This window comes from Bos taurus, chromosome 5, assembly GCF_002263795.3.
Source record: "Bos taurus isolate L1 Dominette 01449 registration number 42190680 breed Hereford chromosome 5, ARS-UCD2.0, whole genome shotgun sequence".
Taxonomy (NCBI): domain Eukaryota; kingdom Metazoa; phylum Chordata; class Mammalia; order Artiodactyla; family Bovidae; genus Bos; species Bos taurus.
In genome coordinates, this window is record NC_037332.1 from 26,352,465 (window position 1) to 26,379,833 (window position 27,369).

The window sequence follows — 27,369 nt, forward strand, 5'->3', positions numbered from 1 at the left end:
GGCTCTAACTCTGCCCAGGACCCCAGAGCCCTATCATATACCCCCTCTCAAAAGGAGGAGGAGGCCTGTGAAAGGGGAGGGGTCAGTCATAAGATGACACATACTAGCTGCTCAATAAATGTTCCCTGAATAAGAGAAGGGTTAATCCTAGCAATGCTAACCACCACTAGGTCCCCAGCTCTGGTGGCCAAGGGATGACTATTCCTACTAAGATTTCTCCCAAAATATTTAACACTCACTAGAGAGTCTTCAGTGTTCTTGCCTGGAGAATCCCAGGGACGGGGAAGCTTGGTGGGCTGCCGTCAATGGGGTCGCACAGAGTCGGACACGACTGAAGCGACGCAGCAGCAGCAGCAGCAGCAGCAGCAGTCTTCCCCACCTTCTTATAAACTCAAATGAAGTTTATGGGTCATCTTGACTTCCACTTTAGAGCTCTTGAACTCCTTCTCAGGCAGTATCAGATAATGAAAACAGCCCAGTTTACTAGCTAAGTGATCTTAAATTACACACACACACTCACCTGAGCCTTGGTTTCCTCATCTGTAAAATGGCAGTTATGAACCTACCTTTCAGGTTGTTGTGAGACATCCATGAGAAAGCACTGAACCAACAGGAAAGTGGTCCACTAATTGTTATTATCACCACTGATTTCTTGTGAGCTTACACTTCCATTTTCTCACCACCCTTAAACTAGCCTTTATCCCAACCAATGCTCACACAAGTGCCACCACACAATTTGGCTCAATAGGGTACGGAGGCAAGGTTGTGTCCAACCTAGAATGAATGTTTCTTTGGGTTATGAGTCTTGTCCGGAGCCAGGGATGAGGACAGGTGACTCCCACAATCCTTGAGTACCTGTAGACACTGTTTCACCTGTAACCAACTTTCTCCAAGCTCTTATCTTGACAATGATTATTTTGAGCTCCACTATTCTCATGGAGGTTATGAATTTGTTCCTTGGAGTACCTGTGAGTACTGGGTAGAAAGAATCAAGGACTTAAGGAATTAGGAGAGAGCAACAGCAAGGGAATTAGGGTAATGACAGAAGATTTTAACCCTAAAGAGGGAGTAGCAAAGACAGAAGCCAAAGATCCAGGTTTCCAATTTCCTCCCAACTCAGTCTCCAAACCTAGGGACTTGGGGTCTCCTCCTTCTGTCCTCTCCTACTCTGATGTCTCTAGCCCAGGGCACTCAGCCAGGAATTTCTGACTTTCTCTCTATATGGATAACCCTGGAAAGTTCTAAATGGTGTAGGCCAGGAAGTGAAGAGCCAGAGGAAGGAAGGGGTATTCCGCCTTTCTCAACCCAGGTCTGTGCAGATCTCCAAGCACCATTTGGACAAGACCCCCAGCTTCCATCAGTCAGGGGCAGGGAGAGCAGGCTGGAGAAAGCTGAGGCACATCATTGTCTGCGTTTGGCCTCTCACCCCATGATCTGCGTCCCAGGGAGGGTGAGGATTTGGCGTGAAGGGCAGAGTGGCGAGGGGATCTCTGGCCCCCGCCTCCCCCCACCCCCAACCCCAACTCAGGCTGCAGTCTCTCCTCGTTGTAGCAGAGCGAGAGCAAAGGGACGGGCAGTAAAGATGAGTGATGGCGCGGAGACAAGCAGAAATACACCATCATGAAAATGCTAATGACTCCTTGCTCTCTTTCTTTATGGTTGGAGTAATACAGACTTCAATCATAAAAACAATCTCCCAACATTTTAATGGGCTCCATCATGCCCGCACTTGTCGGTATATTTGAAGAATAAATCACCCTCCCCTCTCGGAATGAATTCGCTGTCAAACTCGGCTCCCTCGGAGAAAATGGATGGGGAGCGAGGATGGAGGTTTTTTTGGGGGGAGGTGGGGGAGTCCTCTCCCCCTCTAACTCCCTTCTAAACTGGGCTTTAGATCGTTGTGCGAGGCGCCTGGATCCTGAGAGGGAGGAAGGGGGCAATTGGGAATTTGGTGGAGCTGAGCCCGAAGGGAGGGTTTGAGGCAACAGGGGGCAGGGCCCGAGGGACTCCACACGGAGAGAAGCCGCTCCTTGGATGGACATGGAAGAGAGAAAGGATCAAGAACTGTCATAGCATTGGACGGAAGGGGAAAAATCTTGATACAGAACCGAGAGAAGGCAAAGAAAATGCAAAAAAGTATACAAATTCGCCTTATTTTTTGCGAATTGCTTTCCGACTGGGCCTCAGACAGAGGAGCTGAGGGAAAAGTTTGAGATATCTCTTTGGGGGAAGAACAGGGAGAGAAGGCAGAAAAAAAGCCCAGGAGTTCTGGCTCTGAGCTTGCAGGTTTCAGTGCAGTAAGCCACAGGTCCACGTAGCAGAGAAGGCGCTGAGAGTCCCCTGTCATTCTCATTTCCATACAGGTGGCCGTCAGCCAATGAAAACTTAGGATGCGCTCACCACCAGCAGCCAATCCCAGTGAAGGATGAGCCGAACTGCCAGGCCTAATTGCATCTTGATTGGTTGTGATGTTGCTAGGCAGAAATGAGGTCCCGGAGATCGCTGCGGGCAAGACCGGAGAGACAGGTGGATATGAGAATATCTGGAAACATAGACTCTTGGATTGTCATTTTTCTTCCTGAGCTCCTTCATTCTTAAAGGATTAATGGGGTCAGGGGAATCACTCTTCCTTTTCTCCTCCACAGTGGGACAGAGCCAAATAGTTACCGTTTCCCCAAAACGCCTTCAGAGAAATCTGGCTGCCTCGAAGGTGTTCTAATCCAAAAAAAAAAAAATATCCCCCGGAGGTATTCCAGCCTCATACTCAGTCTCCCCATTTAGGAAGTCCTTTCTGAGGCCTCCCTTCAAGCCTCCTGGCTGTAGTTTATGAACCATTTTCTCTAACATACTCAGGAAACGAGAAATCTTGTCCCACGTTCTTCTTTCACATCGCAAGACTCAAAGAGCAAGAGATTTCCCTGCAGAATGGCCCCTCCACAACCACCCAAGGATGCCCTGCAGACCGCGCCAAGGTCGAGGCGGCCATATAGTGGCTATATAGTGGCATTCTCAAACCCGTGGTTTCTGCATCTTCATTTGCATCTCATTTTCATCAGTGCCGTTCTTCCGCTACCCCCAAACTCACCCGCCTCTGCCCGGCCTCGGCCCCTCCTCCCCTCCACCCTACATCTGCAGTTCCCTCTCCGTGTGCCTGACTCGCCCCCTCCTCCTCACTCTACCCCCTCTCACCAGCCCGCTCGGCCCCACTCCGGTGTACCCCCGCCTGCAGCCTCCGCTGCAGGAGACCCGGCTCCGGAGCCTCCCGCGGCTCCTGAGTCACAGCATCCCGGGAGACAGGAGGGGGCAGTGAGGGGAGCGGCGGGGGCCGCCACCGGGAACTGAGAACCCGCTGGTCTGAACTAGACCGTCCGCGAACAATATGCCACCATTTAAATCTGAACGCGCGCCAGCCGCCGATTGTGATGTTAATTCGGGGATGATTTAGCGGGGCGGGAAGGAGTTGGGGCTGGCCGCCTCTCTGTCAGAGTGCTGTCCGGGGGCTTAATATTTGTAATTGAAGCTGATGAGGACTCTGTCTCTGTTTCCACTGATAAAAAAAAAAAAAAAAAGCAGGGAGGGAAAAAGAGCAACTAAATTATGGGGCCGGGAGAAAAACATGATTAATCAAAGGTTTGAACTGTCGTCGTGTTCGAGGCCCAGTAAATCTCGCCCGGCCGGGGCCTATGGAGGCCGGAGGATAAATCTGAGCCGACCGGTGTTTGCCGCCCCTTTCTGTTTGCCTCTCGGTTAGCACGTCAATTAATTCGATAATTGGATTTGAAGAGATATCAGAAGATTATCGAGGGGGAGCTAGGAGGAGTGGATGTGGAGGAAGGGGCCCGGGGATGGCATGCAGGAGGCGAGAGAGCCGGAGAGATCGGTAATGGAGGGAGGCAGACAGCGGACCTGCCCAGAGAGCACCTCACCCAGCTCGCCACCAGGAGACCCCGGGAAAGGCAGCCCGGGTGTGCGTTCCCTCAGCCACGGTTCCCAGGCCCCCTCGCCGCGCACTGCTCCCTCCAAGAAACTTTCCTAATTTTCTCAGTACTGCCCTTGTGCCAACACTCTTTCCCAGTTCTGTCCTCCATTTGAAGCTGCGGGTGCCCTTGCGTGAACTCGTTTGTCATTGTATGTTATGCTGGTTTGTAAACAAAGTTCAAGTGTTCCCTCCTCTGGTTCATCCCATCCGACCCAGAGATCTGCCTCCCAGAAGGCGGGTACCAGGACTTCCCTTGGAATCCCTTTTAAATGATAAGACAGGATTTTAGTCCTCACCAAAATTTCTTTCCCACACTCACAGTTAGAATTATAACCTACAACCAAAGTTAACTTCTGCTTAAGGAAGACATCTTTACAAACCCATAACACACAGGAATACAGGAAAAACTGACAGAAGCAGATTCTTCAGAAATTAAGCCCTTCAGTAACCTCAGGTGGATCCCCAAAAGGGATGCATTCATCTCCTAGAAGAAAAGTGATTCTCTCTTTCTCTGTGTTGCTTTTAGGCTTGGGTTTGGGTTTTGGGAGTGATCTTGATTTGGTATTTGGGAGCATGATAAGGTCAGAAGAGAAATGAAGTCTGCCATACATTCTGTGTGTGTTTGTGTGTGTGAGAGAGAGAGAAAGGGAGAGAAGGGGTGGGGTGGCCGGGGGAGAGATTGATTTCTCTTTAGCAGATATTTGTCCCTGTTCTCTGTAGAATTGTATACAGAGATAGAGAAGGTTGGGAAAAATACAGGTGAACCATGCAAATGATTCTGGAAAACAACAAGAGGAAATTGGAGGCAGGGAAGGAAGTGAGGGCAGGGACATAAAAACCATCCTGCCAGGCTGCCTGGTATTAAAGAAGCTCTAGGAAAGGACACTAGTAGGCACCCCAGCCAGAGGCTACCCTGGTGAGAACAAAACACACAGCTACTCTTGATGCACAGACAAAATAGACTAAGCAGAGAGAGCTGAGTCAAATAGCAACATGAGGGGTACAGCAAGCCATTGGTATTTAAGCATACCAATTTAAAACACTGATGCCAGCTAAACAAGCACACTTGTTCAGATAATTATTATCCTTTGTCTGCATACAAGGAAGTAAAAATTCCAGCTATGAAGGGACAAAATGGAGGATTTGAGCAGCTTCAGTTTCTATGTGGAGGCTCCTCAGAGAAATCGACCTTTCAAATCCACTCTTGCCTACTCTTTCATGTTACTTGGTCTCAATCTCTTGCCTGTGTTGATCAATCTCCACGCACAGAAATGAATCAGACCCACCACCTTCCTTTTGATTAGTGCTTGATTTTGGCTGTGTCCTCTGAATGGATTCATGATAACAAGCATCCTAATACTGGGAAATATTTTTACTTAACTAGGAGTTGAGGGATGGAGTCACAGGAAGAAATTGGGTTCAGGGGTCCTTCTGCAGCTCTATCAGCTGCAGCCATGAACCAAGACATTCAAGAAGTCATCAAGGTCTTCATATATAATGTCTCAAAAGGATGCTCCAGTTATGAATAACACAATATCACAAGCTGCATCTTACACTACAAGGAGATGAAAGATGAGATTTAGGGGATCACAACCAGATTTAGGCAATTAATATTAGTGGAGAAGCAGAGGACTTGAATTCAAAAGAGTAGGCTTTAAGATTGGTGATCAGAAGGGGCCGAAGACCAGAGACCTGAGATGATTTTTGCAGGTCACACAGCAAGCACACAGCAGGGCGAGCTGAAGAACTCAGCTCTCCACTCTCCCAATCATCGCCTGGACAGCACAGACTTCCTGGATTCAAGTTCTGTCTTTTCTTGCTTCCTACCTGTACCTGAGTTTCCTCTTCTGTAAAGTGGGATAATAATCATATTTACTTCATAGGGTTGTTGTTAGGATTTAAATAATTCATGTAAAGAAATCAGCAAAATATCTGGCACATAATCAATATTCAATAATAGCTGTTTTTTATTATGAAAAATGCACACAGTTCTCATAATTTACAACCTGAATGACCCAAACTGGCAAAAGGCATTCACCAATGCCTGTAAAATGCTTTGTGTTTTAATCACTAGGCCTTAAGGAAAGGAGTGAACACTGCCTTGAAAAGACAGTAGGCTCTCTGTTTTGATGCCTCTAGAGAGCACTTCTCCCCTCAAACCAGTCTCACACCTTTAAGTCTGTGAGAACTTGTTTCATATAAGAGGGATACACCTGGAACAGCTTGCAGGGTTGCTATCCAGTAATTTCATTCATTCATTCATTCATTGAATGCCTAGTCAAAAAGCAGCATGGTTCATCAATCCATCAAACCTCTATTGAGGAACCATTATGTGTTCAACACTTTTATAGGCAGTTATTAAACCATGAGTCCATTACTAGCTTCACTAGTGAAGAGGAAATATATATATTTCATTTTTGTATCCCCAGCACCTGAACCCCAGTTTAGGCACATGGTAACTCAATAAATGTATATTAAGTGAATATATAGACACTATGGGAAATGGAAGAGAAATAGAAATATAGTTCCTTCCCTTAATAAGCTTAAACTCTTGTTGGGGAGACAAGACTTGTGCACATAAAAGGATAAGTGAACAGGACTTCCCTGGCAATCCAGTGGTTAAGGCGCGAGCTCCCACTGCAGGGGGCACAGGTTCGATCCCTGGTTGAGGAACTAAGATCCCACATGCCACTCTGTCAAATAAATAAATTTTAAAAAATTAAAATAATTTTTAAACGATAGGAGAACAAGACTGAACATATTAAGACCATGAATAAATTCCAAGTGATATAGACTAGGGGCTTTCCAGGTGGCATAGTGGTAAAGAATTCGCCTGCCAGTGCAGGAGATGTAAGAGATGCTGCTTTGATCCCTGGGTCGGGAAGATCCCCAGGAGGAGGGCATGGCAACCCACTCCAGTATTCTTGCCTGGAGAATTCCCATGGACAGAGGAGCCTGGTGGGCTATGGTCCATAGAGTCCAAAGAATCGACACAACTGAAGCGACCTAGTACAGCACAGACAGACTAGGAAGAGCTCAGAGGAAGTGGGGAGGGTCACACTTACCGTGGAGGGAGTGAGCCTGAAATACAGAGTAGAATCTGGAACAGCTGAGAAGCCTCGAAGGGCATTCTAGCTGCAGGAGTAGAGAGAGTGACAGCATGTGGTAAGAATCTATACATGTTACACAACAACACAAGATCAACTTAATGAGAGGACCGGGCCATGTCTGAAAGATGGAAACCATCTGTGTTTTCAACCATGTTTCTCTGACCATTTTCCTGGTCTCCAAGACATTACGTTTGGATTTTCTATTCTTTTTCTATTCACACCTTCTTCCCCTGTCTTAACATGAAAACCAAGAATTGAAACAGTAACCAGCTGCTACTGTCAGCAAAACAAACAGATTGTAAAAGCAATTACGCTATTACCATTTCTCATTCATCTACACACAAGACAACTGACTCCCCCTTTCCCACATGGCCCCAGCCTGAGCTGGGATTACTGCTGCCTGGATTGTTACTGTTTCCTTTATAAACTCCTTTTTCCTGGAACCACTCCTCCCAGAAAAAACAAAAAAAGAATTTACCTAGAACAAACTTCATATTTTCCCCAGCCTCCATGATTAGTTTGAGGGAAAGCGGTGATGAATGGGAAGAAAACAATGTAAACTGGGGAGGTGAGGAGGGGAATATTAAATACCAAGTGCTCTGCATATATTCAGTTCAGTTCAGTCGCTCAGTAGTGTCCGACTCTTTGCGACCCCATGAATTGCAGCACTCCAGGCCTCCCTGTCCATCACCAACTCCTGGAGTTCACTCAAACTCACGTCCATTGAGTCGGTGATGCCATCCAGCCATCTCATCCTCTGTCGTCCCCTTCTCCTCCTGCCCCCAATCCCTCCCAGCATCAGGGTCTTTTCCAATGAGTCAACTCTTCGCATGAGGTGGCCAAAGTATTGGAGTTTCAGCCTTGGCATTAGTCCTTCCAATGGACACCCAAGACTGATACCCTTATTTAATTCTCACAATAACCCTGTGAGGTAGATATTACTATTGCCATTTTACAAGGAAGGAAACAGGCTCAGAGAGTTTGCCCAGGTTCAAAGAAGAGTAAATAAACATGAGAATAGGGGTTTGAACCCAGTCTGTATGATTTCAGAGTCTATGCCCTTAGACCAGGCAAGAGGGACCTCTACCCTGGGTGACAGTTTTAGAGGGTCTCTTCCTCTTGCAGGGGGCGGATAACTTTAGGCCAAGGGGGTGTGCCTACCCAGAGCTCACGCCTGCCCACGCCTAGACCATGCTCCAGTGGCCAGACTATCCTGTCAATTTGCCCCAGGCTGACTTCCAGGACCTCTTCCTGGGGTTTGATTTCCTGAAAACACAGAAGGAGCTGCTGGGGAGCGCAGCACCAGCCTTGTTGGTGTGGAGTTTAGCGGTGAGGCTGACCCCAGCACGCACTTTGGTGTGAAGCCCCTCAGGTAGTAGGATGGAGTACGAAATGGAGAGAGAACCCGAGGGTCAGACTGGGGCTGGAAGAGTCCCAGGATTCTAAATATAAATCTTCCAACTGATATTGATATATTTGTCAAGATAAGAGGGTAGAACATGTTTTATTTAACAGTTTGTTAACTTTGATTTATAACTTGTACATATTTAGACATTTGGTATGTAGGCTATATTTTTTACCTTGCCCTGGGCCTCACAAGTATCAGGGGTTGGCCTGCTCATCTCACTCTAACCCTCTGACTCTTTTCCAATCAGAGAATGGCACCACTCAGTGACCCAGGCCAGAGAACTGGGCACTGTCTTCACCTCTCTCACCTCCTTCATCCCCCATAACAATCAATCACTGAGGCCCATTGGTTCTTCTTCCTAAACCTCTTGAGCTCTGCCTACTTTTCTCCATCCCAGCTATCACCTCAGAGCTCAGGCCACCACCATCTCCCACCTGGATTCTGACGACAGTCCCCTACAGCGCTCCCTGTCCCCTGTCCTGCCCCCTCTCATCCATTCTGCACACTAGACCTACAATGATTTTTCTAAAATGCAAATCTGAGCTCATTCTCTGGTTTAAATGGCTTCTGGCTGCTTTCTGGATAAAATCCAAACGGCTTGAGTTTGATGCTCAAGATCCTTCAGGATCTAGCCACTAACAACCAGTCTCTGCACTCTGTTGCACTCACAACTATTCATTCTGACCACGCTGAATTACTTGCCTTTGTGGAAGAGACCACTTATCCCTCTCTTCAAGCTTTGTCCTTACTGCTTTTTCTCTGTGGAACATCCTTCTCTTTCCAGGTCCTTTGAGTTTCTTGTAAATGTCACCTCATCTTGGAAGCCTCCCTTGACTACTAGTTCTCAGGACCGAAATATATGTCCTCCCTATGCATTCCCACGGCATCCAGCGCTTATCCATCTTAGAACATTGTCAAATTGTGTTGAAATTATTTGCCTTTTGCTTCCCTGTATTCCCTGATAGACTAAAGCTTTTTAAGGGCAAGGACTCTATCTGATTCACCATTCAATCATTCACAAAATTTCTATTGAGAGCCTATTAAGTGCCAGGCACTTTTCTAAATGCTGAGGATACAGTGGTGACAAGGTCTCTCAACTAGTGGAGCTTATCTTCTAGTGAAGAAAAAAGCAATAAAAATAAAACTATGGTAAGTGCTAAAAAGAAAAATGAAGGAGGATAATGAGATAAAGAAGGGAAGGTAGAGGAGTTTCCTGGTGGTCCAATGGTTAAGACTCTGAGCTTTCAATGAGCAAGCAGCCGGGCCCTGGAATCTCTGGACCCCTGAACCCGTCCAGGACCCATCTCTGGTCCTGGAATTCAGATATCACAAGCAACGTGGCCAGAAAGTTAAAAGGGGCCGGGGAGTGGCAGCTATTTAGATTGGGTGGTCAGAAAAGCACTCTCTAAGGAGGTGATATTTGAAATGAGACCTAGACGAAATGAGAGTGAGCATAATCTAGGAGAACGATCCAGGCGGAGGAAACAGCAAAGGTTCCGAGCAGAAACAAGTAAGTGTGGTGTGACTGAGGGTCAATAGGAGTCTAGTGTAGCTGAACAACGAATTTTTTTTCTATGAGAACTGGAAAACCATTGGGAAGTTTTAAGTTGCATGATCTGATCTACACTTCATTAGATCACTTTAGCTGCTTATTGGGTGGAGTAGACCATGGCAAGACCAGACTGGAAAAGGCAGAACAGCTAGAAGGCCATAGTAGTGGGTCCACCAGGATATGTCACTGGCTTGAACCCAGATAGATCTTGGAAGTGGTAACTGGTGAGCAAGTGTGGAATATATTCGTATTCTCAGAGTCTAGCATGACGTCTGGCTAGACATTCAATAAATATTTGATGAATGAATTAAGAATTAATTAATCCAACTAAACGAGGACTCTGAGCTGGAACTGAAATCATCCATCCTTTAAGCCTCTATTAAAATCCCAACCCTGCTAAAAACTGGAAGGAGATAACTGATACTGACAAAGAATCAGGACTAGGCTATCTATATTTGTTAATTCCTAAAAATCCACAGGAGATGACAAATAACCCAATAGGAAATGGGCAGAAGACATACATGAATAGGCATTTCACATAAGGAGAAGCATGAGTGGCCAATAAATATATGAAAAGATGCTCAACTTCACTAATAATAAGGCAAATATAATTAAGTATAAATTCAAATCACCATTTTATATCCAACAGATTGACTAAATAACCAAAATTGGTAAGGATAGGGTAGCAATCAAAACTTTTATATACTTTAGTAGGCATAAATATTGGAAAACAATTTGACATTATCCAGAGAGGTTAAAAAATTCATATGCTTCAACCCAGCAATTCATACATATGTACCCTGAAGAAACTCTTACGCATGTATACTAGGAGAAATGTTCTGAGCAGCATTGTTTGTAGTGGCAAACAGCTGAAAACAATCCTAAATATTCTTCAACAGGGAAATTAATTGACAAATTGGTGGGCTATGATGCAGCTGCTGCTGCTGCTGCTGCTGCTAAGTTGCTTCAGTCATGTCCGACTCTGTGCAACCCCAGAGACAGCAGCCCACCAGGATCCCCATCCCTGGGATTCTCCAGGCAAGAACACTGGAGTGGGTTGCCATTTCCTTCTCCAATGCATGAAAGTGAAAAGTGAAAGTGAAGTCGCTCAGTCGTATCCGACTCTTAGCAACCCCATGGACTGCAGCCCACCAGGCTCCTCCGTCCATGGGATTTTCCAGGCAAGAGTACTGGAGTGGGGTGCCATTGCCTTCTCCAATGATACATCAACGAAAGTAAATAAACTATAGCTACCTACATCAGCTTCAATGAATCTTAGAAACATAATGTTGAATGAAAAGAGCAAGTAAAGAAGGATACAAATAATATTATATCACTTTTAGAACAGTAGGGGGAAAAGACCAAAATAAGCAATACGGTAAAAATCTGAGGAAAAATCTTGAAATGATAAATATAAAATTCAAGGATTACTTTACTATAGGAGAGATGCATGGGGGAGGGGGGCTCAGTGGTATTAGTAGGGTTTTTTTTTTTCTTTTCCTAAACTGGGGGTCATTTAATGGATGTCTATTTTATTATTATGCTTCATAATTTATATTAAAGTCACCTCTGAGGAGGCAAGGATTTTTGTCTTATTTTATTCACATCTGTGTTTCCAGCACCTAGAACAGCACCTGGCACATAGTAGGATCTCCAAAAATATCTGTTGCATAAATTATACTCATTAATTGCATTCCTTTATGTAATTCAAATACTTTAAATTTTTTTAAAAGAAGGAAAAAAACTACTTTTTAATCATAGTGCCCCCTTGATCATTCTAAATGGAAATCATACTGCTTCAACTCCTATAACCCATATAAACCATTAAATTTTGCTGCAAGTTATAGTTATATATGTACATGTTTTTCCTACTGATTATAAACTTATGAAGACAAGGGACTGTGCTTTCTCCTTTTTTATTCCTAATCACAATACATGGTTCAGCACCTCACATACAGTAGATGCTCAGTTAATACTGGTCGAATACTTAAAGTCACAGGAGATGAGGGCAAAACAGGAAGAACAGATCTATGCTATTTATATTTAAAGCCAAAAAAGAATTCAATAATCAGCAAGTGTTTTCCTACAATGTGCAGTTAAGAAAACTGAAGTCCAGAGAGGTGAATTGATGTTTTTCAAAGTCACATAATTAAGAACAATCCCAAATTTAGGGCTTGCCTGGTGGCTCAGTGGTGAGGCATCCACCTGCCAGTGCAGGAGACATGGGAGCAATCTCTAATCCAGGAAGATCCCACATGCCTTGGAGCAACTAAACCTGTGGGCCACAATTATTGAGCCTGTGCTCTAGATCCAGGGAACTGCAACCACTGAGCCCATGTTTACTATAGCCTGTGCTCTGCAACAAGAGAAGGCACTGCAACTGGAGAGTAACTCCTGCTCTCTGCAACCAGAGAAAACTGCACAGCAATGAAGGCTCAGCACAGCCAAAAATAAATCAATTAATTAAATTATTTTTTTAAAGATATTCCCACATCTACATTCAGATCTCTAACTTTCAGTCTTAAGCTCTTACAATGTATCACAATGACCTTTTTTTTTTTCAATTGGAGTATAACCACTTTACAATATGTTTGTTTGTGCTGTTCAAGACAGTGAATCAGCTATATGTACATATAAATCCCCTCTCTCTTGGACCTTCCTCCCACCTTGCCCCTTTCCAGCCCTATAGGTCACCACAGAGCACTAAGCTGAGCTCCCTGCGCTATACAGCGGCCCCCACTAGCTATCTACTTTACATAGGGTGGTATATATATGTCAATTATCACAATGACTTTCATTTTGTTTTGTCTCTGTGTGTGCTTTGGCTTGGGAGACAATAAATGGCAGGGACCAAATTTGTTCACATAAATACTTAATCATTGTTTCTATATAAATATGTAGGGCATGTATAAGTTCATCTTACAAATTCAAAAGAACTTAGGTTCTTCCCAGCAAAAACTTGTCCGGCCATCTCTCACCAAGCCTTCCACAATCCCTGTCTTGGAATCCTGGATACCCATGACACTTTTTCTTCTTCCATCTACTTTTTTTTTTCTCCAAGAGTAGGGAGGTTTACTGATGGCTTAATCCTGTTGTTCTGGGGAACTGATTTAGCAAGAGAAAATAGAAAAATCCATCAGTCAGTGCCTATCAGTCCCAAAAGCTTGAAATTAACAAACTCAAATAAATAGAGGAACATAGCACCCAAGAATAGTCCTTATTGGCAGTGTAAAGTTACCACTTCAGCTTTAGAAAACAGACTGCTTGTCAGAAAGAGAATCAGGAGAGTTAATATTGGATGGAATCTTACGGATCACCTACTTCTCCCCCTGATTTTTCCAAACGGGGACACTGAAACTTTGAGAGATAAAGTAACTTGCATAGCTACTCAGCTAGTTAGTAGCAGGGCTGGGACCAGATTCCTAGTCTCCTGCCTCCAAGACAACTGTTCTTCCCATGCCACGTGCTGGCAACATGTGCATCTGACAAAATGCATCATAAAGTAGCCTCCTCTTAAACCACCAGAAATGAAAACCAAATTATTCAAATCCATCCTCTTTGGCTTTTTTGTTTCTTTCATTTTTCTGTGTCTTAGTCTCTCTCTTTTTACCACTCTTCTGTTTCCCTCTGTGAATCCCTCTGTTTGGGTTTCACATTGAACTGTAGCATGCCTGCATGACTCTCTTGACTTTTCTTCTCTAAGCTATTGTTTCCAGTCCAAAGGCAAATATGCATAAGCCAGTCAAGACTCTTTCTTGGTGACCTTTGTGGAAAAAGAACTCTCAGAATTTCTACATGAAAGGTGCTGGACCTCCCTCCTAGCCTCTCCAGTCAATTAAAATGAGTCTCTGGCCCCGCTGAGGGTTGTTAACCAATCCTAAGAAAGAAAAGATCAATCTCATTTCACCGTCACCACTGTGCAGTGAGGTGGCTAACCAGTCAGAATCTGCCACTAACAGTCCTTAGAAAAACTGGCCAATCAGGCCAACCTTGTTACATGGTCTGGTAGGAAAAGAAAAGGATTGATTGGAAAGGATAGTTCTGGCTCCACACCCTTTCCTTTCTGGACCCTAGTTTTCCCTCAGTGAAGTGAAGGAAGAACCCTTTCCCAAGCCCTTGGTTAAGAAAATCCCTAGACCCTTAGCTAATGTTCTCTTGGATCATATTTTGCTGTCTTCAAATTCACCCCTCTGCACATACCTCCAACCACGTTTTATAGTCTCATGCCTCCGGATTTAATGTCTGGTTGCAAACCTGGTAGCAACAGCCCTGGGAATTCTCAGCCCTCCCCACAGATCCCCACCCACTTACCTGTCAAGTAACTCCTTTGTGTGATTTATGTAGGTAAATAAGTTCAGTAAGCCATAGTTTAGTTTCTTTCAGGAGCTATCGTTGCAAGCAGCTTGCAATAAAGTCTCTAGGAAGCAGAGCAGAATTGAGCTGCCATGCTCCCAACTATAACACTACTACTGCTGCTGCTGCTGCTGCTGCTAAGTCGCTTCAGTTGTGTCCGACTCTGTGCGACCCCAGAGACGGCAGCCCACCAAGCTCCCCCGTCCCTGGGATTCTCCAGGCAAGAACACTGGAGTGGGTTGTCATTTCCTTCTCCATTGCATGAAAGTGAAAAGTGAAAGTGAAGTCGCTCGGTCGAGTCCGACTCTTAGCAACGCCATGGACTGCAGCCTACCAGGCTCCTCCGTCCATGGGATTTTCCAGGCAAGAGTACTGGAATGGGTTGCCATTGTCTTCTCCAGATAACACTGCTACTAACACCAAAAAAAAAAAAACCACCACCCAGTATTATTATATTACTAGAATTTATTGAACTGTTACTAAGTTCCAAGCTCCTTGCTAAAAGCTTCAGGTATCTCTGCAGTCAAGTCCAACTCTTTGCAACCCCATTGACTGTAGCCCTCCAGGTTGCTCTGTCCCTGGAATTTTCCCAGCAAGAATACTGGAGGGGGTTACCATTTCCTCCTCCAGGAGATGGTCCTGACCCAGGCATGGAAACTGCGTCTCCTGCATTGGCAGGTAGATTCTTTACCACTGCACCACCTGGGAAGCCCCAAAGCTTCATGTATATTATCCCAATATTTGCTGCTGAGCAAGCATTATTATCGGGCTTCTCAGATGGCTCAGTGGTAAAGACATCCACCTACCAAGCAGGAGACTTGGGTTCGATTCCTGGGTCAGGAAGATCCCCTGGAGAAGGAAATGGCAACCCACTCCAGTATTCTTGCCTGGAGATATCCCGCAGAGTAGCCTGGCCGTCTACAGTCCATGAGGTCCCAAAAGGGTCAGATGAGACTTAGTGACTAAACGACTATGAAGAATTATTATCATTCCCAAATTACATAAAAGAAGATCGATATAGAGGGGTTAAACAGCTTGCCCAAGGTCACACAGCAATTTGGGAAGCCAGGTGTATGAATCCAGAGCCTACCACTGAATGGAGGTAAGGGAGAAATAAACATATCAGACACGGGCTCCTTCTCCAATTCTCCTTTGGATTGTTAGATATCTGAGAGGGGTCTAAATTTTCGCAACAAACAGCTGTAACAACTGGCTAGTGCTGGCAGCTCCTACGAGCTGTGGAAGTTTTGCCCTGAGGATGTGCAGCCGCGGGCTAAAAGGAATTCAGTGGGCGGGCTTGGGGTGTCTGGGGACCTCAGGAGATTTTTTTTTTTTTTTTTTTTTGCCAACTGCTTCCAGGCATGAGATATCTTAGCTCTCAGACCAAGGATTGAACCCCCACCTCCTGCATTGGGAGCTTGGAGTCCTTACCGCTGGACCGCCAGGGAAGTCCCCCAGGAGATATTCTTGTAGCCTATTTTCCCTTTCTCCTCTGAGCATCTTACCCTGTGTCTGGCACCGCTTGGTACCTGGTAAATACCTGTTGAGTGATTCCCAAGGATACCAGTTCCATTTCTCACCTACCCACAACCTCACCCTGAGTCAACAACTGGAACTGGAGAGAGATCTGGGCATTTCAGGGGAACCAGTGAGAATCTTCATTCTCGAGCTGGAATCTTAGATTTAGGAAAGGCGGGAAGTCTCCCACTCTTCTCCTCCTCGCCCGCTTCTCGGATTTCTCCCTACTCCTTCCCCTCCCTTTCAGAAGCTCAGGGCCATAAAAATGCAGATGGAGGATCGGTGTGAAATAACGGGCCCATATAAATCCCTCTGCCGCCCGCCTGCAAGATGGATTGGCCGCATTGAAATTCCTCCGCGAGGATAATTAAACTCGGGGCCTCATCCGGGCAAAATTACATTCCTGTAATGGCGTCGCTCGGGGTCCCGGGAAATTGCTCCGTGGGCTTTCAGCGGCGGTTTTTATCGCCGGCCGGGGTGTGCCTGGCTGCGGCTCGCCTCTCCTCCGGGACCGTAAAGCTGCTGCCGTGATTTATCCTCCCCTTCTCCCAAATCCGATTAAATGGAGGAGCTCGGGGCCGGGGCGCCGCGGGGCCCGGGAGCCGGGAGGGGGCGGCGGGAAGGACGGGGCCAAGGAGGGGAGGACAAACGGCCCCTCAGAGGGTGGCGGATTTGGCTTTATTTACAGCCGCGGCCTTCTTTTTATTTTTTATGGGGGTTTGGTGAGCTTTCCCCGTGTTTCTTGTGCTGCGTTCAAGACGATGCCCCTGGACGGCCGAGGTTTGGACGTGAGGGGAAGTGGGTAGGCCTTGTGGACCTCCCTCCAGAGGAACAGGTCAGACCTACCTGGGACATAAAGCAGCCTAGAAGAAGAGGCGAGGGCCAAGAGGCCCCCTACTTTCTCCCATCGAGGAAAGGACGAGCAAGAGGTCAAGGGGAAGAAGCTGAGGGGCCTCCATAAGAGCACCTCCTAGGGGTGGGGGACTGCTTATCTCAACTCGTGTAGATGAAGCCTGAGCAGAGGCCCTGGCATGCCTGGGGTGACCTCCCAACCTCACTGCTGGTCACTGATGCCCTCTATTCCTCGACTGTCTCGGGCCTCAGGGAAGAATGCTTAGGGTCAGGGCTCTCGAGCCCTAATCATCTTTAGCCCCTATCTTCTGGTCCCTGATGCTGATTTTCTCATAGTTGATCACTGGAATAAGGAGAGGGAAATAAAGGTGAAGCCACTAGAGGCAGCCGGGGCTTTTTCCTGACTATCCGCCTATTGAATAAGTTTTGCCATCCGTAAAGCCTGGGTCGATGGCAACAGGCGTCGGGATTCCTGTGACCTCATCTTCCTCCTGCTAGATTTTGGACACTGAACCCCATCTCGATTGTAAGCCATTTAACACTGAAATTCTGGACAGCTGGGTCTTCTTCCCACCCCGCAGTGTGACCGCGCATGCTTGGAAAAGAGACACAAATCCAAGATCCCAGCCGCTGTGCAGAGCAAACCGCAGGCCACGTTACGGATCGGCTTACACTGCGGAGTGCCCTCATTTCTCAGGCTCTGCCTGCAGTTTCTCCTCTCAAACGCCAGGTGGAGTGACCGGCCGGCTACCGCCACGGAGCTGGCAGGCGGCGCTGTGGTGCCTGGGCCCACCCTCAAGTTTGCAATCTCTCTAGCCTTGGCGGAGCGACTCTTTGGTCCGGGCCGCGCCTGCGCTGAGCCTTCCTTTTCCTATTCCCGCCCCCTCCCCGCCCCTCTCTGTCTTCTCTGCACTGGGAGCAGGTAAGGCCTTGGGCCCTCGCGCCCGGGTTGCGCCGCGCACGCGCGCCGGGCGCCCACCTCGCGTGGATGGTCTGAGGCCCTTACCTCGCGTGCTCCCACCTGGGTCCTCACGTCCTCCCTTGCCCCCGTATCCCCGCGCGTTAGGGCTGCCCCTTCCGCGTGCCGGTGACCTCCAGCCGCGCGGGCCTGGCGCCATCTTTGATGTCTCGTGGGTTGGGGGAGGGCGCCTTGGAGCTGTCGAAAGTCAAATCCCAGAGTGCTCATTTCACCTGTCGCTTGCAAACGCTTTTTTCTCACCCTTTTGCCCTTTCAGAGCTGTCCCAACCCCCAGACTCTCCCCTCCTATCTCTGCTTTCTCTTCTCATCGTGACTCGTGCCTGCCTTATCCTGAAACCTCCAGACTTCTGGCCCCAGGATCTCAAGTGTCGAGCAGTGGAGTTTGGTGGGTCGTCTAAAGCCACCAGTCCCTCTAGGCAGCAGCCCTCGATTTAAAAAATAAACCATGAAAGTGGTAGAAATGAACAGCACAGCCAAAGCACCCCCTACCTTCAGGCTGTGGACTGGGAGAGAGCCATATCAGAAAAGAGGGAGGTTTCTTTGGTACCGCGGATTGTCTCCCAGTGGCGTTCTCTTCCTTCCACTGCGGTGAAGCGGGAAAAACACAAGTCGTGGCCTGTGTGAGGTTTTCTTCAGAGGCAACAGGCCTATAAAGCGGAGGGGCCAGCATGGGGTGCTACCCACCTGCCAGCTTTCCTGTCAAGGGGTTTACTGAGAGTCCCCAGACTCTGCCCTCAAGAGGAAAAGAAGGTTAAGGAAAGGGAACGATTAAGTAGCAGCCCTGTAACTCCCTGGCTGACCTCCATTGAGGAAGAAACCCATGAACCTGGGTAGTGCTGTTCCCCAAGGTGATATTGGTGAACAAGTGCAGACTTGGCCAAGTTTAGGTGGCCAGCAGAGGGATCACCGCTTCCTGCAGGCTTCCTTTAGTTCTGCATCAGGCACTTTCCATATGTTATTTTCATTTCATTCCTCTAAGAACTATATTTTTTAAATGATGATACTGAGGTTTTGTTGCCTTGGGGGAAAAACAGTCTCTCTTTTTTTAAAGCTTAAAAGAAATTTTAGATTTTTGACCTAAGAAAACCTGAATAGCCTGGCAGCAAAATTGGGTTAGTGTTACATATGGGCAGAAATCAGAGTTCTGGAAAGGACAAGAGTTGAAGACATCCATTAATGTAAAAGTAACATTCTGGAACCGGAAGTTAATCTGGGAAAGTATTAGTCCACTTCATTCAAGGAAGTGTCGTTTAACAGGCCTAAGTAATCATTGAGTATTTCAACCTGTACCATATTAGAAAGCATTAAGAGTGCTGCTGCTACTAAGTCGCTTCAGTCGTGTCTGACTCTGTGCGACCCCAGAGACGGCAGCCCACCAGGCTCCCCCGTCCCTGGGATTCTCCAGGCAAGAACACTGGAGTGGGTTGCCATTTCCTTCCCCAATGCATGAAAGGGAAAAGTGAAAGTGAAGTCGCTCAATCGCTCAGTCGGGTCCAACTCTTAGGGACCCCATGGACTGCAGCCTACCAGGCTCCTCCGTCCATGGGATTTTCCAGGCAAGAGTACTGGAGTGGGGTGCCATTGCCTTCTCTGCATTAAGAGTGAGAAGAGTTCAAATTCTGATTCTACCACTGCCATAGTTTTAAAACTGTTTTTTAAGACCAAGCTCTTCCATGTACCTAAGAATCATTTGGGAAGCTTCATTGAAATACAGAACGTTATTATTTAGTTGCTAAGTCGTGTCCCACTCTTTTGTGACCCTGTGGATTGTAGCCAGCCAGGCTCCTCTGTCCATGAGATTTCCCAGGCAAGAGTACTGGAGTGGGTTGCCATTTCCTTCTCTAGGAATTGAACCTTAGTGTCCTGCACTGGCAGGCGGATTCTTTATTGCTGAGCCACCAGGGAACCCCGAAATAGAGTACTTGGGCTTTATTCCCAGAGATCTTGACCCAAAAAGTCTTAAGGTGAGACCCAAGAATTTGCATTTTTTGTTTTTTCTTTTTGTTTGTTTTTTGGCCACAGCTCATGGTCAAGGGATCTTTGTTCTCTGACCAGGGATCCCTGCAGTAGAAGTGCAGATTCTTAACCACTGGACTGTGAGGGAAGTCCCACATTTTTAACACATACACAGCCCCTACCCTCCTGTAACTAGTTCAAGTGGGACACCAGCTGTACTTGGAAAGACCCTGCCTGGAGATCTTTAACTCACCCACTCTTCTCTCAGTTCTACCAACATAGGTAGCTCCAGGGTGTTAGCATTGTTTAAGCTCTTTTTTTTTTTTTTTAAGCCTTTATTTGTTACAACATTGCTTCTGTTTTACCTTTTGGGGTTTTTTTTGCCCTGAGCACGAGGGATCTTAGCTCCCTGACTAGGGATAGAACCCGAACCCCCTGCACGGAAGTCTTAACCCCTGTTTAAGGTCTTGAGGATACAAAATTGAATACCCCTTAAAACAGTGGTGGAAATGAATACTTTAACAGTCATTGCTAATTAGAGTAATGACAGAGTTTCTCCTTGATCTGCCTTATCTAGTTAATTAACATAGGAGATAAATATTTTGACAAATGCTTCCTCAGTCTGTCAGTTTAGTCGCTTAGTTGTGCCTCTGCGTCCCCATGGATTTCAGCACACCAGGCTTCCCTGTCCATCACCAACTCCTGGAGCTTATGGAAACTCATGTTCATCGAGTCAGTGATGCCATCCAACCATCTCATCCTCTGTCGTCCCTTTCTCCTGCCTTCAGTCTTTCCCAGCGTCAGGGTCTTTTCAAATGAGTCATCTCTTTGCATCAGGTGGCCAAGGTATTGGAGTTTTAGCTTCAGCATCAGTCCCTCCAATGAATATTCAGGACTGATCTCCTTTAGGATGGATTGGTTGGATCTCCTTGCAGTCCAAGGGATTCTCAAGAGTCTTCTCCAGCACCACAGTTCAAAAGCATCAATTTTTCAGCACTCAGCTTTCTTTATATTCCAACTCTCACATCCATACATGACTACTGGAGAAACCATAGCTTTGACTAGATGGACGTTTGTGGGCAAAGTAATGTCTCTGCTTTTTAATACACTGTCTAGGTTGGTCATAACTTTTCTTCCAAGGAGCAGGCATCTTTTAATTTCATGGCTGCAGTCACCATCTGCAGTGATTTTGGAGCCCAGAAAAATAAAGTCTGATACTGCTTCCACTGTTTCCCCATCTATTTGCCATGAAGTGATGGGACCAGATGCCATGATCTTAGTTTTCTGAATGTTGAGTTTTAAGCCAACTTTTTCACTCTCCTCTTTCACTTTCATCAAGAGGGTCTTTAGTTCTTCGCTTTATGCCATAAGGGTGGTGTCATCTGCATATCTGAGGTTATTGATATTTCTCCCAGCAATCTTGATTCCAGCTTATGCTTCAGCCCAGCATTTCTCATCATGTACTCTGCATATAAGTTAAATAAGTAGGGTGACAGTATACAGCCTTGATGAACTCCTTTCCCGATTTGGAACCAATCTGTTGTTCCATGTCCAGTTCTAACTTGCTTCTTGACCTGCATACAGATTTCTCAGGAGGAAGGTGAGGTGGTCTGGTATTCCCATCTCTTTAAGAATTTTCCATAGTTTGTTGTGATCCACATGGTCAAAGGCTTTGGCGTAGTCAGTAAAGCAGCAGTAGATGTTTTTCTGGAACTGTCTTGCTTTTTCGATGATCCAGCAATTGATCCTCTGCCTTTTCTAAATCCAGCTTGAACATCTTTAACAAATCTTTTGACGTGTTTTGACAAATGCTTCCTGGTAATTCAATAAGAGGATTGTTAGAGACCGTTTCAGAGCCTTCACCTTCCGCACATATCTTCCAAGAGTCTTTTTTATTTTTTTTGACTTGTGCTGTATGGCTTATGGGATCTTAGTTCCCCAGTCAGGGATGGAACCCATTCCCCCTACAGTTGAAGCTCAAAGTCCTAACTACTGGACTGCCAGGGAATTACCCTGAGGGTCTTAAAGGGCAACATTTTGAGATCCAGGAAATGAAGGCTTGAGAAGAGTTCCTTTTCAGTAAGAGACTGGGGGGGAAACTTGGGCAAAAGATGCTGGGAAAATTCGTCTATAACCCCACCTCATGAGGCTATGGAAAGAGATAACATGTCTTAAAGCTGGGACCAAGTGGCTTCTTGTTCAAACCAAGAGAAGTCACTTGATTATAAGGAAAGCTTAAAAGCTGTGTGGAGGAAATCCTGACTTCAGGGTTCTCATTCCATCTCTAAGACTTGAGGTCAGTCACTGCTTTCTGGGCCATTTAAGTTTTCCAGAGCACTTGCTAATACAGCGGTCTTTTGATGAGCAAGAAAAAACATTTACACTGCTGCTTCTGTAATTGCAGCTTTCCTGCCGTAGCCCTTCATCCCCTGAAAATGTACACTTGCGCCAAGTTCGTCTCCACCCCCTCCTTGGTGAGTACCCACCTTTCCCAAGAAAGTTTTTAAGGAGAGGTGTTTTGTCTTTTCCTTCTCAGACCTTATGCGTCACAGTTGGGCCCTTTGCTTTGCTAGCCTGACGAGAGTGAATACTTCCTAGGCGTTACTTGCCTTGTGTCCCATGAAGGCCAGTTGATTTTTCTCATGCAGTCATAATAGAAGAGCATAAATGAGCATCTAGGCTAAGACAGGTTATTCCTATCCAGAAACACTGTGTCCTTGTAAACTGGAGCCCCACTAGAAATGGTAAACATGAAATAAATAGCCTAAGTCAGACTGAGTATGCACTGTGTACAGGATCTTGTCCTGAGTGTCAGAGAGCTGTAGCTAGGAGTTCCTCTGGAAGCTTAAATTTGGGTGGGAAGCTAAAATACACATAGGAAAAATTTTTGATTCAAAAGCAACAAGATGGAAGAAATGGAAGAGTATTAGATAGTGGAGGCAATCGGTTCATTCACTCGTAAGTGAAAAGGAGTGATGCTGTTAGTTGGTATTATTTATTGAGCACTTGCTATGCCTGGCATTAAGTCTACCAGTTGATGTACGTAATCTTATTTACTCCTCCAGTCAACCCTGAGATATGTTATTCCCATTTGATAGATGAGAAAGCAGGCTTAAAAAGATTTACATGACTTGTCCTAAGATCACACAACTCAGATAGAGCTAGGATTTGAATCTAGTTATATATGACTAAAGCCCTGGCTGTTAACCACCATGTTGTCTATTTTGGAGACGCTGGCTTGGAGTTAGAAAAGGGCTTCCAGGAGGGGGTACATTTTCAGCACAGGTCTTCATGTCTGTTTTCCAGAACAGTGTGTTCAGGGAAAGATGTTCCAGTCATTCACTTCCTTCTAATGAGCTGGCCATTACCAGTATATGTGTAGATTTCTTATTGAGTGAAGTAAATACTTTAAATGAATGATTCCAGATTCTTTTTTGAGGTTCCAATTTAAGTTCTAGTGAATAAATGGGGTATCTCAGTAATAATTTGCAGTAGTTCTAAAACTCTCCACAGCGTTTCTTGACCTTGTATTTTTCCGGCTAGATCAGGAGAACCTCTACAGTATTGAGCCGATCACTGTCTGCAGTGGTGGTAAGACGACCGGAAACACTGACGGATGAGGTACCTTATGAGTAGAACTGGACCTGTGGGGAGGGGTGAGGGTGGGATGGGGTGGGGAGGGGAGGGTTACTGACAGAACCAGTAGGAGGAGTGCTGAGGACTCATGATACCATATACCATGTGATATATTCCCTGATGTTCCAACTTTTGCCACTGGCAGCACATGCCCCTGTGTGCTGCTTATAACTCCCATTTTACTTGATCTAGTGCGCTGACTTGAGTTGGGAGCATGTAGCCCAGGAAGATGGTCTCCTCAAGGCATCAGGAACAGGCTAGGGCTGTAGTCTTCCATTTCTAGACTGTACCTGAGTCATGAAGATATTTGACATCCACCTCTTGCATTTAAGCGTTCTGCTTGGCAGTAGAGTTTTCTGGGGAGTTAAAAGATTTTTTGTGTGGAGGAGAAACGATGGGATTTGATAGCATAAAGGGATTAAGTGGTACAGAAGTTTTCCAAAGCAAAAAAAGGGTTTCCTAAAAACTTGCTATCTGCTGCTTCTTCACAGAGCCACAGCAGCTTGGCAGTAGTTCCCCGTCCCCTGACCACCTCACTTACTCCTAGCCGCAGCTTCCAAACCAGTGCCATTTCAAGGGACATTGACACAGCAGCCAAGTTCATTGGAGCTGGGGCTGCCACAGTAGGGGTGGCTGGCTCTGGAGCTGGAATTGGGACCGTGTTTGGGAGTCTCATCATTGGTTATGCCAGGTAAGATGGGCCCTCCATTGGCTCTCTAATGTGCTTCCGCCGGTCTGGGCAGAAATATTTGGGGTTCTGGAGCTGCAGTATCCTATACAGTAGCCACTAACCACGTAGTGCTATTCAAATGTGAGTTTTAACTAAAAGTACACTGACTTAAGTATACTTTGTATACTTTCAGTGTAGCTCAGTAGCCACATGTGACTCGTGGCTACCATTTTGGAAAGTTCTATTGGACAGCTTTGGTTTAGAGTAGGAGTTAGCAAACTAAGGCAGGAGGTCTGTATTGGGCCAGCCTGGTTTTGTATAGCTGAACTAAGAAGGGTTTTATATTTTTAAAGGGTCATGAAAATAAAAAAGGTAACAGGTTGTATGTGACCCACAGAGACTAAAATATTTGCTGTCTAGCCCTTTACAGAAAGTTTGCCATGTCCACCCCCCAGTCTAAAGCCTCAGTCAGCATAGCTTCGCTGCTGTTTTTCCCCATCCCCGGGAATTCCCTCATCACTCCTGGGAAAACTGCTTCTGCATCCAGCCCCAGTGCTCCCTGACACTTGAGACTCTTTGGTCCCCAACAACTCTGGGCAACTCAGTGTTAGAGCTAAATTAATCCTTTAGAGACCTGCAAGTTCTCTCAGTGCCTTTGGGGAAATAAGTTTATTTCTTAGGATTTGTATGAAATAAGAAACTTCTATGTCCACAATTCTATTAAAAGCTAGTGTTGCTTTACCTTATCCATCAAGTCTTCCGGAGGCGACAGTAAGGGAAATAGAAATTATATATTGATTTTCAGAATTAGGGAGGGATTGGGGGCAGGAGGAGAAGGGGACAACAGAGGATGAGATGGCTGGATGGCATCACTGACTCGATGGACGTGAGTCTGAGTGAACTCCGGGAGTTGGTGATGGACAGGGAGGCCTGGCATGCTGCGATTCATGGGGTCGCAAAGAGTCGGACACGACTGAGCGACTGATCTGATCTGATCTGATCTATCCCATTTTGACTCATATTGTCTAAATGTGTGCCCCCACTCCCCAAGGCGGTTTGTAGCCCAAAATCTTTTGACTATTTTGAAATAAGAGAAGTTATTTGTCCCTCTGATGTCCTTGTCCACTAGAATAGTATTTCTCTAATTGTGTTACACAAGCCCTAGGGTTCTGAGGGTACACCCCAGAGACGTCTAGAGAACGAAGGGGAGACCAAACAAGACTTCCAACTCCGCCACTCCATTACACTTTAGCAGTTACAAGTTTTGTATTATGGGGTTCTACTGCTTAAAGTTTGGAAACGCTGCTCTGATAGACCCTGCCACCCAGAGACGTCTTCCATCTTGGTTGAGCCCTGGATAGTTAAGTGTCCAGACCCAGGGAAGATGTGGTGATACAGTAGAGGAGGTAATGTTTGTACCTGGGCTGTGTTGGAGAATTTTGGATTGTCCCCTCCCCCCTTCATCTCTGTAGAGACCTTAATGTGTCGGAGCAAGAAATGGGGCATAATGGTATCACCCTGAGAGACTCGTTACTGAAATGTCAGCCTGAGATGGATTCTCCCTGAGCCCTCCTTTAATGTTTGTCTTTTTCTTTATATGGACTAGAAATTCAGTCTTTTCTCTTCCCCTCCCAGGAACCCTTCTCTGAAGCAGCAGCTCTTCTCCTACGCCATTCTGGGCTTTGCCCTCTCGGAGGCCATGGGGCTCTTTTGCCTGATGGTGGCCTTTCTCATCCTCTTCGCCATGTGAAGGAGCCGTTTCCACCTCCCATAGTTCTTCTCCCGTGTCTCATCTGCCCTGTATGTTTCTTTTCCTGTACCTCCCCAGGCAACCTGGGGAAAGTAGTTGGCTCAGGGCTTGACAGAAGGAAGACAAATAAATACTGTATTAATAAGATGTTTCTTGAGTCTCCTGTGTATATTTCTTTTCCACAATTGGCTGAATGCCTTGGTGAAAGTATAAGGCCAGAGGTTAGTGATGGTTTTAAACTCAATGTGGATCTGGGCTCACTTATTTTTCATTCTCTATGTTGGGAAAGCTTTATTCAAATCAGTGCTCTTTTTTAATAATTTTCACTTGGGATGGCCTATTACCATGGAGAATTGGGACAGAAGCAACATACAGAGCTGGTGTAAAATTTTGACTAAAGTGGCTGTCTGTTGCCACTGCCACTGCCCTGGCTGATGCCCTTATTGCCACCCACTGGTCTATTGCAATAACCTCTTAATTGGCCTTCTGCCTGCCGTCTCTACCCTCTGGCATTTACTTTTGCCCACCACTGCCAGGTTAATCTGTAAATGCAGGACTGGTTCTGCCATTGACCAATTCAAAAATAGTCTGATTCAACTTTTCTCAGCTTTATGTCTTATTCCCATTACACTCTACCCAAAGTGGACTGTTAGTCATTTTTCACTTTCCTGCTTTCCTGTCCTTACATATCTGCAGGCCTTGCACTTTGTCCATCTCTGTTTTCTTTGCCTGAATCTTTAGTCACTTTCCTCTTTTTTTCAAACTCTCCCTGCTATTCTGAAAGACTTACTTTAAATGCTACCTCTTATTCCATGAAGCTTTCGTCTGGTTTCCCTCTACTTTCAGTCAAACGAACATTAGTCCATATAAAGGACTATAAAGCATGCTGCGTCCTTTGTAATGCTTAACTGTGTGTGACAAATGTGGGCTTAAGTGCCTGTATGCACAAATGTGTGCCTTATCTTCTAAGTTAGATTGTTAGTTTCTTGAGGCAGGGGCTCTGTCATACTCGTATCCTTAGAAGTATCTTAGCATGACACATCTCAGCAATATCTTAGTCAAATTTTCAATTTAATTGTCTAAACCAGCCACCTCACTTCACAAGTGAGGGAACAGACTTTGAGATATCAAAGGACTCTCCCAGGAACATTTATTGGCAGAGCTTGAGTGGGAGCAGGGGTCACATGTTGTAGTCCAGGGTGTACGACTACCGCACAGTTGGTCTCGTTCTCTTCCAGTGTTGCTGGTGACTGCTATTTTCTCAAGCAATCCAAAAAGAGCAGAATAGGCAATGGTAAACCTTCTTCCTTAAAAATGCCTCAAGAGGGACTTCTGGACAGGGGTTAGTATAAAGGTAAAGGATTATTATTTTCTAAAGGCTAAATTTTCGGGTCTTTCCTGGTGGTCCAGTTGTTAAGAATCCACCTACCGGTGAGGTGACATGGGTTCCATCCCTGGTCCAGGAATCTGACATGCCTTGGAGCAACTAAGCCTGTGTGCCACAACTATTGAGCCTACGAGCCACAACCCCTGAGCCCACTTGCTGCAACTATTGAAGCCCATGCTCTGCAACAAGAGAAGCCACTGCAATTATGAAGCCCCCGCT

At 46.0% G+C, this 27,369-nt stretch overlaps 2 protein-coding genes across 7 annotated transcripts; one reads left to right on the forward strand and one right to left on the reverse strand.

Moving 5' to 3' along the window:
* Positions 1 to 1,623: 1,623 nt before the first annotated feature.
* LOC112446668 (uncharacterized) lies at positions 1,624 to 18,895 on the reverse strand. 4 transcript variants are annotated; one of them, XR_003034702.2, is made up of 2 exons: positions 16,767 to 17,562; positions 1,624 to 2,502 (listed from the first exon to the last, which is right to left on the reverse strand). XR_003034702.2 is itself a non-coding variant. In XM_024992416.2 (2 exons), exons 1-2 carry the CDS (start codon positions 18,419 to 18,421, stop codon positions 1,868 to 1,870), a joined length of 816 nt encoding a protein of 271 aa, XP_024848184.1. In that variant the 5' UTR covers positions 18,422 to 18,895; the 3' UTR covers positions 1,624 to 1,867. The 4 variants fall into 4 exon arrangements, 2 of the variants coding, with proteins under 2 accessions (XP_024848184.1, XP_024848185.1); XR_009494480.1 differs by lacking the exon at positions 16,767 to 17,562 and adding an exon at positions 3,190 to 14,839; XM_024992416.2 differs by lacking the exon at positions 16,767 to 17,562 and adding an exon at positions 18,241 to 18,895.
* On the forward strand, positions 17,616 to 25,910 carry ATP5MC2 (ATP synthase membrane subunit c locus 2). 3 transcript variants are annotated; one of them, XM_005206138.4, is made up of 5 exons: positions 17,616 to 17,694; positions 22,112 to 22,181; positions 23,251 to 23,328; positions 23,835 to 24,034; positions 25,649 to 25,910. In XM_005206138.4, exons 2-5 carry the CDS (start codon positions 22,143 to 22,145, stop codon positions 25,761 to 25,763), a joined length of 432 nt encoding a protein of 143 aa, XP_005206195.1. In that variant the 5' UTR covers positions 17,616 to 17,694; positions 22,112 to 22,142; the 3' UTR covers positions 25,764 to 25,910.
* Positions 25,911 to 27,369: the final 1,459 nt, after the last annotated feature.

Excerpts from the sequence above, each read along its gene's own strand:
- LOC112446668 (XM_024992416.2), bottom strand. The coding sequence starts at position 18,421 with ATGCTGGCCCCTCCGCTTTATAGGCCTGTTGCCTCTGAAGAAAACCTC. Across the intron at positions 2,503-18,240 it reads TCCCAGTCCACAGCCTGAAG|CGATCTCCGGGACCTCATTT; the intron begins GTAGGGGGTGCT and ends TCTTGCCCGCAG.
- ATP5MC2 (XM_005206138.4), top strand. The coding sequence starts at position 22,143 with ATGTACACTTGCGCCAAGTTCGTCTCCACCCCCTCCTTG. Across the intron at positions 22,182-23,250 it reads TCGTCTCCACCCCCTCCTTG|ATCAGGAGAACCTCTACAGT; the intron begins GTGAGTACCCAC and ends TTTTCCGGCTAG. Across the intron at positions 24,035-25,648 it reads CTCATCATTGGTTATGCCAG|GAACCCTTCTCTGAAGCAGC; the intron begins GTAAGATGGGCC and ends TTCCCCTCCCAG.